At 49.7% G+C, this 18,317-nt stretch overlaps 4 protein-coding genes and 1 non-coding gene across 5 annotated transcripts; 2 read left to right on the top strand and 3 right to left on the bottom strand.

Moving 5' to 3' along the window:
- The first annotated feature begins 1,523 nt into the window (after nucleotides 1-1,523).
- LOC8039777 (histone H1-III-like) lies at nucleotides 1,524-1,886 on the top strand. The gene has a single exon (XM_042291153.1). The coding sequence runs from the start codon at nucleotides 1,524-1,526 to the stop codon at nucleotides 1,884-1,886; it is 363 nt and encodes a 120-aa protein (XP_042147087.1).
- Nucleotides 1,887-13,602: 11,716 nt separating this feature from the next.
- LOC8044071 lies at nucleotides 13,603-13,721 on the bottom strand. The gene has a single exon (XR_003918797.1). It is a non-coding gene; the product is annotated as a 5S ribosomal RNA (ribosomal RNA).
- Nucleotides 13,722-13,971: 250 nt separating this feature from the next.
- Nucleotides 13,972-14,378, bottom strand: LOC121836287 (histone H4-like). The gene has a single exon (XM_042291150.1). The coding sequence runs from the start codon at nucleotides 14,293-14,295 to the stop codon at nucleotides 13,984-13,986; it is 312 nt and encodes a 103-aa protein (XP_042147084.1). The 5' UTR covers nucleotides 14,296-14,378; the 3' UTR covers nucleotides 13,972-13,983.
- Nucleotides 14,379-16,552: 2,174 nt separating this feature from the next.
- LOC121836286 (histone H2B) lies at nucleotides 16,553-17,057 on the bottom strand. The gene has a single exon (XM_042291149.1). It carries the CDS (start codon nucleotides 16,983-16,985, stop codon nucleotides 16,611-16,613), a length of 375 nt encoding a protein of 124 aa, XP_042147083.1. The 5' UTR covers nucleotides 16,986-17,057; the 3' UTR covers nucleotides 16,553-16,610.
- Nucleotides 17,058-17,411: 354 nt separating this feature from the next.
- Nucleotides 17,412-18,072, top strand: LOC120839048 (histone H2A-like). The gene has a single exon (XM_040209254.3). The coding sequence runs from the start codon at nucleotides 17,434-17,436 to the stop codon at nucleotides 17,806-17,808; it is 375 nt and encodes a 124-aa protein (XP_040065188.2). The 5' UTR covers nucleotides 17,412-17,433; the 3' UTR covers nucleotides 17,809-18,072.
- Nucleotides 18,073-18,317: the final 245 nt, after the last annotated feature.

The raw sequence follows: 18,317 nt of genomic DNA, 5'->3' as shown, positions 1-18,317 counted from the left end.
AGCGACAGCGCTCTGGCTATCAGTATTTTGTTTCCCATATAGAATTGTCCTGATCCTGGAAGGGGGTGGACTAGTACCGTGTTAGTCTCTCCTCGTTGGAGCCTGGCCATCTTAGCTGCCACTTTCCCCTCCAGTGCCTCTTTCTGTTGAGGGGTCGGTTCGGGGTTTTTCTTCTTTTTCTTCTTTCTTCCTTGAGTTGTCCATGGGCCTTCTTGGTCCAGGGAGTCCTCAGGTGCCTCACTCGGCTTGCGCAGGGCGGGGGGCTGGCCGCCTCGCGGTGACTCCTCGTCGGGAATCTGGCCGGTGCTTTCCTCCGTTGATGTGAGTGGGGGGTCCCCCTCCATGCACTCGCCGGCTCTGGGCTGCTCCTCGGCCGGATCGTCTCTGCACATCTCCGGGTCTGGGTCCCGTTCTGGGGGTTGTCGTTGTGCCTGCTCTTCTCTCGTTTTCCTCATTAGAAGATAGGCGAGCGTGGTGAGAGCCCTCAGATTGGGGCTGTACTGCTGCTGACCTGCTCGTGGAGAGCTTTGATCGATGGGGTTCTCCGGGGCTGCCTGCGGCGTAGGTGCAGTCCGGCTCGGCGACGCCGCCTCGGGTGGCGGCCTGGTGGTGATTTCCCGGCTCCACCTCCCCGCTTCTGCCGAGTGCGGGCCGCAGCGGGCGACTCTCCTGGTTGCATCCTGTCGGCTTTCGCCGCGCCTGTCTATACTGTCAGCTACCGCCTCGTAAAGGCGAGGTAGCTGCCAGTGTGCTTGATAGGTTGTAGTCTCAGTATTTTACAGTTGGAATTAGTAAATACTGGATTTTCTGGGGCTTTGGTTCCCGTGGTGATTTGGTTCATGGAGCTTACGATTGCACGTCTGCTCACCTTGGCTCCTCAAACCGAACTGACCAACTGCCACAGCGCGAGAGTGACCAACTGCCACAGCGCGAGTGGCGAAACGTCTTCCCGACGAGGCCTCTCGGCCAATCAGAGAGCTTGTTCATTCTGGATGCTGTTTTGGCAAGTTTCTTGCGAGGGACAGCGCGCGTGGCTCGCTAGGACAATATTTCACGATTGAAGTGATCTAAACTTGTGGGATAATGTGGAACCCACGTTAGAGCACAGAATCGAGCAAAAATTAGACTCCCAACCTTGTTATTTTAGAAACGGCACGGTTATAAACATTCGTTACCTTCTCCGGTGGGCCGCGCTCGCCTCTCGCCCAATCAGCGCGCTTGTTCATTCTTGGATTCTGTTTTGGGCGACTTTCTTCTGAGGGCCTATGCGCGTGGCTCCGTAAAAAAATTTTTCTCGACCGAAGCAACTCAGACTTGTGAGGATAGTGTAGAACCTATATTAGAGCACAGAATCGAGCAAAAACTAGACTCCCAACTATGTTATTTTAGAAACGGCATGGTTACAAACATTCGTCACCTTCGAAGGGCTTCTCCCGGAGGTTCGCGCTCACCTCTCTCGGCCAATGAGCGCTTGTTCTAGACGGTTTTTTTCAGTCTCTCTCTGCTTATGATTAGAGTGGGTCATGTCCGAAGAAGAGTCTGCTCCTGCAGGGGTCGCGGCCCCCGCTGCCCTCAAGAGCCCCAAAAAGGCTTCCACGAAAGTGTGCAAAGGAAAGGCAAAGGCCGTGCCAACGCATCCCAAGGTGTCCGCAATGGTGACAGCATCCATCAGTGCGCTTAAGGAACGTGGTGGTTCATCTCTACAAGCCATCAAGAAATACATGTCTGCCAACTACAAGGTGGACGTCGAGAAGCTGTCTCCTTTCATCCGCAAGTACCTCAAGTCTGCCGTGACTGCGGGAGCATTGGTGCAGACCAAGGGCAAGGGAGCTACCGGATCGTTCAAGCTGTCAGCCAAGTCCGACAAGCCCTCACCTGCCGCTTGAGAGCCCAAAAAGGAGGCTGGTGCTGCAAAGAAGCGCCCAGCCTCGGCAACTGCCAGTGCAGCCAGGAAGAAGAAGCCCGGGACTGCCAAGAAGTCGCCCGGAAAGAGGGCCAAGTCGGCCAAGCCCAAGTCGGCCAAGCCGAAAAAGCCAGAGGTAGAGAAGGATGCTGCAGCACCCAAGAGCCCCAAGAAACCCAAGGCAGCAAAAAAGACCCCTGCCAAGAAGCCTGCTGCAAAGAAGGCTTCCTCCAAGAAATAGGTCTTCTCCTGGATACCCAGAGCGAAAAACAAAACGGCCCTCGTCAGGGCCATAATTCGTTTGCATATCGGGGGATATGCACTTGCGTGGCATGCAGCTCCCGTGTCTCTCGCCACCTCTCTGTTCCAGCCTCGGTAAACTGATTCCTGCTCTTTTTCAATTTGCACAAGGCATTCTTGGTGTTATATTATTGTTAACATATTGTGTGTTTACCTGTTAGCAGCATTTTATCTTTGTGTGTGGTACTAGTGAAGTCGTGGAGGCCCGCTTCACGCTCGAGTCGCGATTCGATCGCCTAAGATCAGGCAAAAATAAAAAAAAACTACTTGCTTCAGAACAGTCTCTTTTTCTGTCCTCTTAGCGCACACCTTTTTTTAGCGGCACACGAAATTAAGAATTTGTATCTACGTTTATTATTACCTTTCTTAAACTTAAATCGACCAGCCACCCAGAGCGCCCGAAAACTAGTTTGGGCTTCCAAGTAAGCGGTTAGATCAAAATATGAACTAGAATAACTCAGTATTAATTTAAAATACTTTTACACCTACTGGAGAAGTTTATTAGCTTTCGGAAAATATATACTTCAATATGCGTAAAAATATTTTTCGTTGCGTTAGAGAGTGAAACATGTGAAGCCGTGGAGGCCGGCTTTGCACTCGAGCCGCGATTCGATTGTCTATGGTCAGGCAAAAATAAAAAATAAAAGGAAAATAAAAATATGAAGAAGAATAACTCCGTATAAATTCAAATTTTTTTACACCTATTGGAGACGTTAATTAGCTTTCGAAAAATGTATACTTCGATATGGGTAAAAATATTTTTTGTTTCGTTAGAGAGTGAAACAGGTGAAGTCGTGGAGGCCGGCTTCGCGCTTGAGCCTCGATTCGATCGTCTAAGATCAGGCAAAAAGAAAAAGAACTACTCGCTTCACAAAAGTCTCTTTTTCTGTGCTCTTAGCGCACACTTTTCTCTAGAGGCACACAAGATTAAGAGTCTATCTACGTTCATTATTACCTTTTTTAAACTTAAATCCACTGAGCCATCCAGAGCGCCCGAAAACTAGTTTGCCTTCCAAGTAAGCGGTTAGATCAAAATATGAAGAAGAATAACTCCGTTTAAAATCAAATGCTTTTCACACCTATTGTAGAATTTTATGAGCTTTCAGAAAATATATACTTCGATATGCGTAAAAAATTGTTTCGTTGCGTTAGAGAGTGAAACAGGTCAAGCTCTGGAGTCCGGTGCGCGCTCGAGCCGCGATTCGATCGTCTAAGATAAGGCAAAAATTAAAAATAAAAAGAACTACTCGCTTCAGAAGAGTCTCTTTTTCTGTGCTTTTACCGCACACTTTTTTTTAGCGGCGCACGAAATTAAAAATCTGTATCTACGTTTATTATTACCTTTTATAAACTTAAATCGACCAGCCACCCAGTGCGCCCGAAAACTAGTTTCGCCTTCCAAGTAAGGTTGAGATAAAAATATGAAGAAGAATAATTCCGTTTAAAATCAAATGCCTTTTACACCTATTGGAGAATTTCATTAGCTTTCGGAAAATATATACTTCGATATGCGTAAAAATATTTTTTGTTGCGTTAGAGAGTGAAACATTTGAAGTCGTAGAGGCCGGCTTCGCGCTCAAGCCGCGATTCGACCGTTTAAGATCAGGCAAAAATTAAAAATAAAAATAACTACTCGCTTTAGAAAAGTCTCTTTTTCTGTGCTTTTAGCGCACACTGCTTTTTAGCGGCACACGAATTTAGGAGTCTTTATTTACGTTTATTATTACCTTTTTTAAACTTAAATCGACCAGCCACCCAGAGCGCCCGAAAACTAGTTTTGCCTTCCAAGTAAGCGCTTAGATCAAAATATAAAGAAAAAGATTTCCGTTTAAATTTAAATGATTTTTACACCTATTGTAGAATTTCATTAGGTTACGGAAAATATATACTTCGATATGCGTAAAAATATTTTTTGTTGCGTTAGAGAGTGAAACAGGTGAAGCCGTGGAGGCCTGCTTTGCGCTCGAGCCGCGATTCGATCGTCTAAGATCAGGCAAAAATAAAAACTAAAAAGAACTACTCGCTACAGAAGATTCTCTTTTTTTGTGCTCTTAGCGCACACTTTTTTTAGCGGCACACGAAATTAAGTCTTTATCTACGTTTATTACTACCTTTTTAAACTTAAATCGACCAGCCGCCCTGAGCGCCCGAAAACTACAGTCTAAAAAAAAGGGAGTAATACTTCCTCCCTTAAAGGAGGAACTCGCGTGTATCATATATTGCTCTACAAAGGGAGGAAATTTCCTTCCCTAGGAGGGAGGAAAATCGCGATATTTTTTTCTTCCAATGGAGGAAACTATCTCCCCTCGTGTAATTCATATAGCTTCCACAGATGGCGCTCAAAACAGAAAAAAAATGTTGGTGAAGTGCCTTTCCATTGTCCCTCGCCCTTGAACGCTACATGGTAAATACACATACAACACCGAACACACACACATACACAGAATACACGAAACACAAGCAGAATAGCTCAGAACAACAACAACGCAGCGACTCCGAACCCCCACCCCTCTCCACGTACGCTAAGTTTGCACTCTCTCTATATATGGCAGTCATATTTTTGAACCCGACTTGGCCGGTGACTGCCATCATTTGTCGCATGAACACGGAGAGACAGAGCAAATATTTCTCGTACTTCATATATTATTTAACTCGTCTCTTGGAATAGCCGCCATCTCTTAATTCAACAGCCTGATAAAAGCGAATGTAGGTCATTAGGATAATTAACTAAAATTTAATAATTAATCATTTAATAAGTTTGAAGAATCATGTTGGCAATGCAGTCTTGAAATGCTGTACACTGGTGCTGAAATTTGCCACCAAGCTATTGCTTGATTGGAGTGTTCAGTGCCAGTGTAATCTATTTTAAGTTTCGGTGGGGGATTAATTAATTTTAATTGTTGCACGAGGAGTTCAATGAATTTTGCAAACAAAAATATTACTGGTTTTAACAAGACTCGTTGCAAGAGCAGAGGACATATCTTGGGTCATGCTTTGTCACCCTTAATAAAAAGTTTAATATTGTTTTAATTTTCTAACCTGGAGGCGTTTTTCCTATCAAAAGTAAGTGCCGGGAGCGATAAGGACCCACGAACTATGATTTTGGTATCGCAACCGCTTGAAAACATCACGTTGCCCAAGTCAAAAGTTAAAAAAAAAGGTGTTGAGAGTTTTAGATGATTAAAAACCTGAGACTGGGGTTTGAAAAACAGAAATTCGTGAAGTAGAAAGAAAAAGAAACAGAAAATCGTGAAATAGAAAGAAGATCGTTCAGAAAGAAGATCAAAAGATCATTCAGTCACTTCCGCAACTCTAGAAGCAATTCGTCATGGGTATGACCTCCACTATATTGTCACGGGCGGTGACCAATAAACAAGAAATAAAGAGGAATAAATAAACGTTTAATGTGGCGAACTTGTGCCAAAAACGAAGAAGGAAACAGAAGAAAACAGCAGAGCGTCGTGGGCGTCGAAGTCGGCTTGTCAGCAGAATCGAGCGCTGGGGCGAGACTGACTCGACAAGGTCGCGAGCGGCATCTTATCTAGAAGAAGTCACTATCTCGAAGATTCGGCGGAGAAGGTTCGAGCGTAGCGCGCTCGGGGCGAGAATGAACACGCACTTTCTAGAACAACATAAGCGGGATAAACGATAGAAGTTATCTCCGGAGCAAGAATAAACGAGAAAGTTCTAGAAGTCCGTGACCCCTGCGCGCGGCATTACTCCCCCCTTTAAAAGTGCATCGCCCCGATGCAACACAAAACAAAACAAAGCACATAAAAAGAACGCCAAACTAAAGAGTCATTTGAAACACAAAAGATCCACAGTTCTATCGAGCGTAGTACGGCTTCAGGCGCACGACGTGGACGACCTCAGGTCGTGGTGGGCGGCGTGACGATGTTCGTGTTCCGTCGGGCATCACCTCGTAGTTCAGATCCCCGAGTCGACGTAGCACTTTGTAGGGTCCAAAGTATCGTTTCAGCAATTTCTCACTGAGGCCGCGGCGACGGATGGGCGTCCATACCCACACCCTATCTCCGGGCTGGAAGTGGACGTCCCTGCGACGAAGGTTGTAGCGGCCAGCGTCGACGCGTTGCTGGTCTTGAATACGGTGTCTGGCGAGCTGGCGGACCTGTTCTGCCCGTTGGGCAACCACCTGGGCGTTGTCGCTTCCGTCGACAGCCGGTTCGTGGGGTAACATCGCGTCCAGCATTGTCGTACTTTGCGACCATGAACCAGTTGGAAGGGTGTCACCCCGGTGGTCTCTTGCACGGCCGAGTTGTAGGCGAACGTGACGTAGGGCAACACCTCGTCTCACGTCTTGTGCTCTACGTCGACGTACATAGAGATCATATCGGCGATTGTCTTGTTGAGCCGTTCGGTCAGCCCGTTGGTCTGCGGGTGGTATGCAGTGGTTCGACGAAGGCCGGTGCCACTGAGACGAAGGATCTCTTGCGTCAGCTGTGCCATGAACGAAGATCCACGGTCTGTGATGAGGACTTCAGGGGCGCCGTGCCAGAGGACAATGGACTCGATGAAAAACTTGGCGACTTCAACAGCCGTGCCTGCTGGAAGGGCTTTCGTCTCGGCGTACAGTGTGAGATAATCGGTGGCGACGATAATAAAGCGGTTTCCCGATGTTGACGGCGGGAAAGGGCCAAGTGAATCCATTCCGATCTGCTGGAAGGGTATAGACGGGGGAGAAATCGGATGAAGAAGTCCTGACGGCTTCGTTGGCGGTTTCTTGCGTCGCTGACACTCGTGGCATGATCGAACGTATAGGTGAACGGTCTTCGGTAGCCCCGGCCAGTAGTACTTTTCTCGAATCCTGGCGAGCGTCCTGCTGTAGCCAAGGTGTCCAGCCGTTAAGTCGTCATGGCATCCTTGGAATATTTCGTCTCGAAGGCTGGCAGGAACAACCAACAGCCATGCTCTGTTGTTGTTGACGAAGTTCTCCTTGTACAGCACCCCTTGCCGCATGGAGAATGTATGCAGGATTCTTAAGAAAGCACGGGGAACCGAACTCGCTTGTCCCTCTAAGTGCTCGATGAGCGCTCGCAGTTCAGGGTCGTCCCGTTGGAGTGCTGCCATGTCACTGACGTCCAAAGCGCCGAGGAAACACTCATCGTCGTCGTCTTCGATACACTCAGGTCCGGCCTCGACAGGAGCTCTTGACAGGCAGTCGGCGTCATTGTGCTTCCGGCCGGACTTGTAGACAACAGTCATGTCGAACTCCTGCAGTCGTAGGCTCCACCGGGCGAGGCGTCCGGAGGGGTCTTTCAGATTCGCGAGCCAGCAGAGCGAGTGGTGGTCCGTGACCACGCGAAAAGGACTTCCATACAGATAAGGGCGAAACTTTGTTATTGCCCAGATGACAGCGAGGCACTCCTTTTCAGTTGTAGAGTAGTTCCTCTCCGCCTTAGACAGCGTCCGACTCGCGTATGCGATGACTCGCTCTGCCCCGTCCTGTCTTTGAACAAGCACCGCGCCAAGTCCGGTGTTACTGGCGTCCGTGTGGATCTCTGTATCTGCGAACTGGTCGAAATGGCCAATAATCGGGGGCGTCTGGAGTCTTCGTTTCAGCTCATCGAATGACCGCTGCTGTTCGTCTGCCCATTCGAACTTTACGGCGTCCTTCGTGAGGTGCGTCAGCGGTGCGGACAGCTTGGCGAAGTCCCGAACAAATCGTCTGTAGTAGGCACAAAGACCGAGGAATCTTCTCACGGCCTTCTTGTCAGACGGCGGCGTAAATGCAGCTACGGCACGGGTCTTCTCGGGGTCCGGTAGAACACCTTTGTTGCTCACGACGTGGCCAAGGAACTTAACTTCACCATAGGCGAATCGACACTTTCTCGGCTTGAGTGACAGGCCGGCGGTCTTGATGGCTTGAAGCACGGCTCGAAGTCGTTTCAAGTGCTCGTCGAAATCTCGTGAAAATACCACGACGTCGTCGAGGTAGACGAGGCAGCTCTGCCATTTCAGACCTGCCAGCACGGTGTCCATGACACGCTGGAAGGTGGCTGGCGCAGTACAGAGCCCGAACGGCATCACTTTGAATTCGTACAGTCCGTCGGGAGTGACGAAGGCAGTTTTCTCCCGATCGCGTTCGTCGACTTCAATCTGCCAGTAGCCACTCTTCAGATCCATCGATGAAAAATATCGGGAGTGGCGCAGTCGGTCTAACGTATCGTCGATGCGGGGGAGCGGATAGACGTCCTTCTTTGTCGCAGCGTTCAGTCGACGATAGTCCACGCAGAACCGCAGGGTTCCGTCCTTCTTCTTTACAAGGACGACGGGGAACGCCCATGGACTTCTTGAGGGTTGAATGATGTCGTCGTCAAGCATTTCTTGGACTTGATCCTGAATTACCTTCCTTTCCTTTAAGGAGACTCGATACGGCGACTGGTGGACAGGGAGCGCGTCGTCATCGGTAATAACGCGATGTTTCGCCATTGGTGTTTGGCGAACCTTCGACGACGTGGCAAAACAGTCACGGTATTCAGCGAGGAGATCAACCAGTTGCCGGCGCTTAGGAGCGGGGAGCTCGGGGTCAATGTCGATCGGCGGCGGCGGCGTGCTGTTCTGCTGTGACGATGAGGTTTCTTCGGAGATTGCGGTGACCACGGCTGGCGTATGAAGCTTCTCAATGTGGCCCACAGTGGTACCCTTCGTTAGGTGATGCGGCTCCTCTCGGAAGTTTGTCACATGAACAGTTGCACGTGCTTCTTGGAGATCCGTTACGCCTCGTGCGACGCCAATTCCTTTCTCAAGGAGCAGTTGGACGCTGCCTTCCAGAAGAGCTTCACCGTGAGTGGCTGCGTCGGTTATGACGGTTACGAAAACACTCGACCGCGGCGGTAAGTTCACATGGTCGGCGATAACTCGGATCGCGGTTGACGTCGTGTTGGTCTCCACCGGCGGTAAAACAGGCTTTCGCAGCGTCAGCTGGTTTGCCCCGAGGTCGATGACGGCGCCATACTCGCAGAGAAAGTCCATTCCGAGGATAACGTCCCTTGAACAGTCTTGCAGTACGACGAACTTCACAGGGCACGTCTCACCGTGGATCTCGACGCGAGCAGTGCATCTCCCGACTGGTGTGATAAGGTGCCCTCCGGCGGTTCGTATTTGTGGTCCATCCCACGGCGTGGTGGCTTTTCGAAGGCGGCGGGAGAGCCTCCCACTCAAGACCGAGTAGTCTGCTCCGGTGTCCACGAGTGCTGATGCGTCGTGCCCGTCAATGACGACGTTTAGGTTATTGGACACCGCTGCCGGGGCGTCGTTTCGGTCTCTGGTAGCGTTCGAGTGGGGGCCCTCCGACGTTCGTGGAGGATCTTGGCGTCGGTCGTCTTCGGCAACTCCACCTCCAGGGGTTGCCGCGCCTAGTTTCCCCGGCGTGGAGCGAGGGGCGACAGGCTTTCACGTCGGCGTCGGTGCATCGGCGAGGCTGGACGTCGTGGCGACGGTGACCGGAACTCTCGGCGGGACGCTGGCTCAGGGGACTGAGGTCGTCGCAGGTACTCGTCGATTTCCCGAGGGCGTTCACCATAACGTGGCCGCGGGTCGTTCGGGTGGAACCCGCGCAACCCGAGTCGTCGGTATGGGCATCGGCGGTACACATGGTCAGCTTCTCCGCAGTGGTAACACAGCGGGCGTCGGTCGGCCGTCCTCCAGACGTCTGTCTTCCTCGGCGCAGGTCGCTCTGGGGGAACATGCGCCTGATCTTCCTGTCGTCGCGGGTACTGCGGCGTTGGGGCGTCTCTTGGGGGCGGCGCCGTGGCTTGACGGGAAGCTTGCGGCGGTCGTCGGGCCATGGCGGCTTAGCTCAACGTCGGTGGTTCAGGAGCGGCGCTGGTGAGGACTTCTGGCTGCAGCGCCTGTTGAAGTTCTTCCCGGACAATCTCAGCGACTGAGGGCGTAGCCGGGCTTGTGGCAGCAGGTAGCAGCTTCCTAATTTCCTCCCGCACGACGTCCCGGATTATCTCGCGGATGTCCGTGGGGTTGTAGCCGGAAGATGAAAAGTCAGCGACGCCGGGAACTCGGTGATAGTGGGCGGCGCGTGCTTGAAGGGCACGTTCGATGTTGGTGGCCTCTGTGATGAAACCTTCGACGGTGGTAGGCGGGCTCCGAACAAGGCCTCCAAAAATGTTTTCCTTGACGCCGCGCATCAAGACCCGGAGCTTTTTTTCTTCGGGGGCGTTTGGGTCGGCCCGATTCATCATGTGGAGAACGTCTTCGACGAAGCTCGTGACTCTTTCGGTCGGCCCTTGGGTTCTCGCTCGCAGGAGTTCTTCGGCACGCTGTCGTCGGTGCTGGTGGGCAAAGGTGCGTCGCAGCTCGGCCTGGAATTCTTCCCACGACGAAATCGACGCTTCGTGGTTCTCGAACCAGGTGCGTGCCGTGCCTTCCAGAGCGAAGTAGACGTTCTGAAGGCACTGCTCCGGAGTCCATGTGTTATGGCGAGCAACTCGTTCGTAATGTTGCAGCCAATCTTCAACGTCCTCGTGGACCTCCCCGTGGAATGGCGTCGGAGTCCGGGGTGCGACGGGAAGGTATACGACGGCGGCGGCGGACGGGTTCTTTGACGACTGGTTGTCCATCGTCGGCCTCGTTGGCTGCCTGGTCCGGGGTGGCAGAAGTCCGTATTCCGGGTGTAGACCTTGGGTGCGGCGACTGGTCCGAGTTTCAGGTTCCGCGTTGAGTGGTCTTCTCACCGGGCTTGGAATTGGGCTTGCACTGCGGGTCCTGGGAGGGGAACGCTGCACGGGCATGCGGTACCCCGCACCTCCACCAAAATGTCACGGGCGGTGACCAATAAACAAGAAATAAAGAGGAATAAATAAGCGTTTAATGTGGCGAACTTGTGCCAAAAACAAAGAAGGAAACAGAAGAAAACAGCAGAGCGTCGCGGGCGTCGAAGTCAGCGTGTCAGCAGAATCGAGCGCTGGGGCGAGACTGACTCGACAAGGTCGCGAGCGGCGTCTTATCTAGAGTAAGTCACTATCTCGAAGATTCGGCGGAGAAGGTTCGAGCGTAGCGCGCTCGGGGCGAGAATGAACACGCACTTTCTAGAACAACATAAGCGGGGATAAACGATAGAAGTTATTTCCGGAGCAAGAATAAACGAGAAAGTTCTAGAAGTCCGCGACCCCTGCGCGCGGCAATATACACCGTAGCGAAGCCGTGTTTTCATGTATTAGAGAACGTTTGCAACCCGTTGCAGAATATATATCTTTACGAGAGCTAACGCAATGCAACTATTTCGGACTCTAAAGCTAAAATAAAAGGTTGTACAGCAATAGTTAGTAATATTCTATTCATGTCGCTATCTAAATAGAAAGTTAATAGTAAGTTTTTGTTCATCTTTGCTTCTTTTAAAAGTATGTGCAGTATATTTACGACGAGCAGACTTGTGATCCACGTTGTTGACGCCGGGTCGGCTTGGTCGTGTATTGCAGCCGGCCAGTGCTCGTTTTGCGACACGAGAGAAACCGCGCGATAAGGAACTAAGTGGGCCGGATAAAAGGAAACAAAAGTGCGACGGAATTGTTTGTTCACTTTACTTTTTTTGCTGTTGTTGCGAGTGCGTTATTTGATATGTAGCACACAGTAGCAGGAGATGCCGCACAAACTGAAAAAGCGGCGGTGAACCGTCCGCTGTGGTGAATCATCCGTTCCTTCAAGACCGCGGATCCGGCCTCCCTCCCCCCCCCCCTTCACCCCGCAACCAGAATGGAATGTTTGAACTACCCTTTGTTCCAAGTGGACTCTTCCCCAATGAATAGTTGACCTTGTCTCCCGGATTTTTTGGCTTCGTTCCTTCGCCGAATTGTCATTTCAGTGTCCTTTCTTGTGCGGGGCTCAGGTTTCTGAAAAAAAAATCGCGTGTTCCCGCAAGTTGGTCGTGGTCCCGACGTTGACGGACTACAGAGTGTGTCGAACGCAGTCGCTCGCCGCAACGCAGTGCTCGCTCCTATCGACTGGATTAGGGTTCAAAGCGCACATGAAGGCTCCCTAGACTGGATGTGCTTTTCTGTTTTACACAGAACAAAAATAAACGCCGCACGGATTACCTTTCGCTGTATGGTACGTACGCTTTATTTTAAGACTTTATGTTTGTCGCGGAGGTGACGGGCTAGGAACGTATAGACGTGTCCACTCGAATAGAGCAGTGATTTTAGCAACTACGTGATCAAGGAAAAAAAATTCCACGCTTATGACGATTATTGCTTGTGCGCCCTACTTGTTACTAAAGTTAAAGCAAATAGGCAGGCGTTTCGTGTCTCTCCGTCGTTTTTTTGTTCCTTCGCTCCAGGGTCACTATGTCTACTTGTCATGTAGCAAGTAACGCTACGAAAGCGGTCGTACTTGCCATGCCAGTGATAAGTCGCCACCTGTACTTATCGCAGCTGCAAGGTTTCATCCACAATGAATAAGCGCGATCTCGAAGCGGATGCGGCGTGATTCTTCCGAGAGGCACGCCGCACAATGCGCCTCGCTCTTTTTTTTGTTGTTGTTGTTGAACTAGTGCACCTCCGCTACCCCCGAAGCTCCGCTTTTTCTCTCCTAGCACCCCCCATGGGCAGTAGTGGGATTGCTCTAGGTGACGGTAACCAATCCCTCAAGTTGCCGTCAATGCCATAGAACAAGTTCGCGGCGGCAGCGTCGGTTCGACCACCGCTGCCGCTGCGAACATAGGGGAGGAATTTTCGTCCCTTTTTCAAGCGCCACCAGGTTGCGCTGCATCTAAATTGGTGAAATGAAGGGACGGGCGCGATTTCCTCCCTTCCGTAGGCGACAGGGAGGAACCATCGCTTTTTCCTCCCTTTCTCCTCCCTTTTTTTTAAAGTGTAGTTTTGGCTTCCAAGTAAGCGGTTAGATCGAAATATGAAGAAGAATAACTCTGTTTAAATTCAAGCGCGTTTTACACCTATTAGAGAAGTTCATTAGCTTTCGGAAAATATGTACTTCGATATGCGTAAAAATATTTTTCGTTGCGTTAGATAGTGAAACAGGTGAAGCTGTAGAGTCCGGCGCGCGCTCGAGCCGCGATTCGATCGTCTAAGATCAGGCAAAAATTAAAAATAAAAAGAACTACTCGCTTCAGAAAAGTCTCTTTTTCTGTGCTCTTAGCGCACACTTTTTTTAGCAGCACACGAAATTAAGAATCTGCATCTGCGTTTATTATTACCTTTTTAAACTCAAATCGACCATCCACCCAGAGCGCCCGAAAACTTGTTTTGCCTTCCAAGTAAGTGGTTAGATCAAAATATGAAGAAGAATAACTCCGTTTAAATTCAAATAATTTTTACACCTATTAGAGAAGTTCATTAGCTTTCAGAAAATATAAGAACTGGTACAAAAGGACACAACCCTCCAAGAGAGCAGAAAAAAAAAAAGAAAAATGCCATCAGCACTCCGTGTTCCCAGGTGGTCACCCTCCCAAGTACTGACGGAGCCCGATGCTGCTTAGCTTCGGTGATCGGACGAGAACCGGCGTATTCAGCATGGTATGGCCGATGGCAGGTACTAGGGCAACGAATGTTCGACTGCTGCCTGAGAAGATTGGTACACTCGGCTGTGGCGCACAAAATGGTAGAGACCCGCGGCAAAACAACACTCATGACAAAAGAGGAATCACTCACCCAAAGCAGTGCTTGTTTTCAGGATTACAGAGAGACACGGGAGGGAGGCGTTGGAATGAAAACCCGTTTCCAAGGTAGATCGGTACTGGTTTGGCCCTGAAAAGGGCCGTTTTCGATGTGTGTCCGACGGCGAGACGGCTGTTAACCACCGAAACCATAGAGGGTACGGCCTTGCCTCTTGAGGGCGTACACCACATCCATGACCGTCACGGTCTTCCTCTTGGCGTGCTCGGTGTAGGTGACGGCATCGCGAATGACGTTCTCCAGGAAGACCTTGAGGACGCCGCGGGTCTCTTCATAGATGAGGCCGGAAATGCGCTTGACACCACCGCGGCGGGCTAGGCGACGGATTGCAGGCTTGGTGATCCCCTGGATGTTATCGCGAAGAACCTTGCGATGGCGCTTGGCACCACCCTTGCCCAGGCCCTTGCCGCCCTTGCCTCTTCCAGACATGTTTGCTGCAAAAACAGGGACGGAAAACACGACCGCACCGTTCGCCTACTTCAACAAAGACTGGCGGCAATGCTCTACGGGTCCGACCAAGTGAACCCACGACGGCCTCCTCCTCTCCCGCCGATGAATGGGAGCAGTCCTGCAGCTTCGTATTGTGGCCGACAGGTGGCTGCGCACTGGAAGCAAGCGTGTGTTGATGAAATGCATGGCTTTAGCAAAGGCATTCATACACCTCGCCCATTTTGAGTCTTCATAGTTGTATGTGCAAAACATTGTTTTTTCTAGGTTCCAGGAGATATATATTTTAGCGGGATTAAGATTCGTTTTCGCTAAGTCAATGGGAGAAACATGTCAACTCAGGAGTGCCGAGCTTCGCACCGATGCAGCTAGTCAAGGGCCCGTTTTCACATGCGAATAAAAAAGAGTTTTATAAACGTTCGAGCAATCTATTTATCGGAACTTGTACAAGACACACTCTTCTCACGGCACACAAAAATTAAAGTTTCTTATCACTGGCGTTTTTAAGCGCGCAGTGCAATTCACCGCCATGGTGAGCCGGGTCGACAGCAAGTTGGGTCACCCAAGAACACAGTTTGATCAAAATATTGACTTATATAAAAGGGTCCGGTTTTAAGTGCTCATTACACGGGACGAAAAGTCTTTTTGGCTGGCAGAAAATTTGATACTGAAAAACTTTTTACCAAGCCTTCGGTCTGTTAAGAAGCAAAACCTGCCACCCGAAAGCGGCCAGTTCGTGCCGCTGCCGCGAATCGCGCAAATGAAGTAAAGTAATAAAACAATTTCGTCTAAATTCAAATGCTTTTTACACCTACCGAAGAATTTCATTAGCTTTCAGAAAATATACACTTCGGTAAGCGTAAAGATATTTTTCGTTGCGTTAGAGAGCGAAACAGGCGAAGCCGTAGGGCCGGCTTCGCGCTCGGGCCGGAATTCGATCGTCCAAGATCAGGCAAAAATTAAAAATAAAAAAAAAACTACTCGCTTTAGAAGAGTCTCTCTTTCTGTGCTCTTAGCGCACACCTTTTTTTAGCGGCACACGAAATTAAGAATCTGTAGCTACGTTTTTTATTACCTTTTTTAAGCTTAAATCGACCAGCCGCTCTTAGCGCCCGAAAACTAGTTTCGGCTTCCAAGTAAGCGGTTAGATCGAAATATGAAGAAGAATAACTCCGTTTCAATTCAAATGCTTTTTACACCTATTGAAGAAGTTTATTAGCTTTCAAAAAATATATACTTCGATATGCGTAAAAATATTTTTCGTTGCGTTAGAGAGTGAAACAGGTGAAGTTGTAGAGTCCGGCGCGCGCTCGAGCCGCGATTCGATCGTCTAGGATCAGGCAAAAATTAGAAATAAAAAGAACTACTCGCTTTAGAAAAATCTCTTTTTCTGTGCTTTTAGCGCACACTTTTCTCTAGCGGCACACAAAATTAAGAGTCTTTATCTAGCTTTTTTTAAACTTAAATCGACCAGCCACCCAGAGCGCCCGAAAACTAGATTTGGCTTCCAAGTAAGTGGTTAGATCAATATATGAACAAAAATAACTCTGTTTAAAATCAAACGCTTCCTACACCTATTGGAGAAGTTCATTAGCTTTCGGAAAATATATATTTCGATATGCGTAAAAATATTTTTCGTTGCGTTAGAGAGGGAAACATGTGAAGCTGTAGAGTCCGGCGCGCGCTCGTGCCGCGATTCGATCGTCTAAGATCAGGCAAAAATAAAAATAAAAGTACTCGCCTTAAAAGAGTTTCTCTTTTTTGTGCTGTTAGTACACACTTTTCTTTCGCGGCACACGAGATTAAAAGCCTGTATCTACGTTTATCATTGCATTTTTTAAACTTAAAATAAGAACACTCGAATTTAAAAGCAAGTTATTTGATACAACCGTGGCTCTAAAAAGAAAAACGCTGCAACTCGAAAACACAACACTTTGGAGTATGGGCTCCCAACGGCTAAAAACCACGCGAATATATCCTTTACATACGCGAGCGATGTGCAATATTTAGGAAGGTCACTCGTGCCCTCAAAAGCAATGAAATACAATGTTTTTTTTCACCGAAACAAAATAAACGACATCCGACTGTGGCTACAAGAAGCCAAGTTCGACTGCACAACAAGAAAAAAGACATACTCTTTGCAAACATGCGCGATGCAGAAGCACTGGGTACTCACATATTTCTTGAAAAGAGAGACACGGGAGTTGGAAGTCATCGAGAGACGGCCGTTTTGCAGGGATGAGTATGGCCCTCAAAAGGGCCGTTTGTACATACAGCAGGGAGATAGCTCCTGGGTGTTACTTGGAACTGGTGTACTTGGTGACAGCCTTGGTGCCCTCGGACACCGCATGCTTTGCCAGTTCACCCGGCAGCAGGAGCCTCACAGCTGTCTGGATCTCCCGACTCGTGATGGTCGAGCGCTTGTTGTAGTGAGCCAGCCGAGACGACTCTGCTGCGATGCGCTCGAAGATGTCGTTCACGAAGCTGTTCATGATCGACATGGCCTTGCTGGACACTCCGGTGTCGGGATGGACCTGTTTGAGCACCTTGTAGATGTAGATGCTGAAGCTCTCCTTCCTCTTGCGCCTCTTCTTCTTCTTGTCGGTGGCACGCACATTTTTCTGTGCCTTGCCCGCCTTCTTCACTGCTTTTCCGCTCGGTTGGGGGGGCATCCTCGCGCGACTTGTCTTCGGGAGAAGATCGACGTTGTTACTCGCAAAAAGATGGCGAAACAACAACTGGGGCAACCTGAAATTTTCGTTTTCTTTGCTCTTTTTATAGGTTTTCACAGCATTCTGAAAAATTTGCTCCGATTGGCCAGCATTCTAGAGCGCGGGAAACAGTGCGCTGTGATTGGAGTACGCCCAAAATAAAGCTTCGCGATTGGTTGCTGCGCGAACCAATGAGCAAGCAGTTGAAACTACAATTTTTTGGGAGAGGGTTTTGGGAGAGGAGTGCTATGAAGCAGAGGCAGTGCAAGGCGAAAACGCGCTCTTGCAGCGCCCCCAAAGCGGAGAGGACTGGCACTTCCTTTGATTTTCTGCTTCTCGATGCGCTGACTCCCTCACTCACTCAGTGTTCGTTGGTTTGTTCGGTTGTCCACTTCTCACCTCCACCAAGATGTCTGGGCGCAGAAAAGGAGGCAAGGCAAAGGGCAAGAGCAAGACCCGTTCCAGCCGCGCGGGGCTCCAGTTTCCCGTGGGAAGGATCCACCGACTACTGCGAAAGGGCAACTACGCGGAGCGAGTAGGTGCCGGTGCCCCCGTCTACTTGGCGGCCGTACTCGAGTACCTGGCTGCCGAAGTGCTCGAGCTGGCAGGAAACGCGGCCAGGGACAACAAGAAAACTAGGATCATCCCTCGACACCTGCAGCTGGCCATTCGCAACGACGAAGAGCTCAACAAGCTGCTGTCCGGCGTTACCATCGCGCAAGGAGGTGTCCTGCCCAACATCCAGGCCGTCCTCCTTCCCAAGAAGACCGAGAAGAAGGCCTAAACCATCCCGCGGCATCCGCTACAGAAAAACGGTCCTTTTCAGGACCACTCATGACTTGAGTACAGGATACTCATTTCCGTGCGCTAGTCTTCCGTGTCTCTAAACGCTCGGGTATGTGCATTTCAATTTCCTTTTTGTGCAATGCCGACAGTGTTTCTCTTTCATCACCTACAGGCCTTGAATGCCACTCTTAGGCATTCTCCCATGCATAATATTTACGCTGCGTTTAATGCCAAATTCTTTCACGTGTGCGAATTGCCCGAACAAGACTTGCTGTCGGGTGCAAAGGCCAGCATTGCTTGTTATTTGAACTCGTAAAACCACCGCTGCACTGCCTCGCTTTGAGAGGATTTGAAGCTGTTTCTACGAGAGTCAACAATCGGAGCAGCATTTCCCCGAAACCGGCAGAGGGCAATAAATGTTGTGGACATCCCTCAAAAACAGATAATTACTCCACGGGTTTTTGTTGGTCGAATCTATAATCGTGATATTCGCTGATTGCTAGAAAA

The sequence above is a fragment of the Ixodes scapularis genome, unplaced genomic scaffold (assembly GCF_016920785.2).
Source record: "Ixodes scapularis isolate PalLabHiFi unplaced genomic scaffold, ASM1692078v2 PGA_scaffold22__2_contigs__length_789307, whole genome shotgun sequence".
NCBI classification, from domain to species: domain Eukaryota; kingdom Metazoa; phylum Arthropoda; class Arachnida; order Ixodida; family Ixodidae; genus Ixodes; species Ixodes scapularis.
Note: the sequence above shows the minus strand (reverse complement) of the source record. Positions and strands in the feature narration are given on the sequence as shown.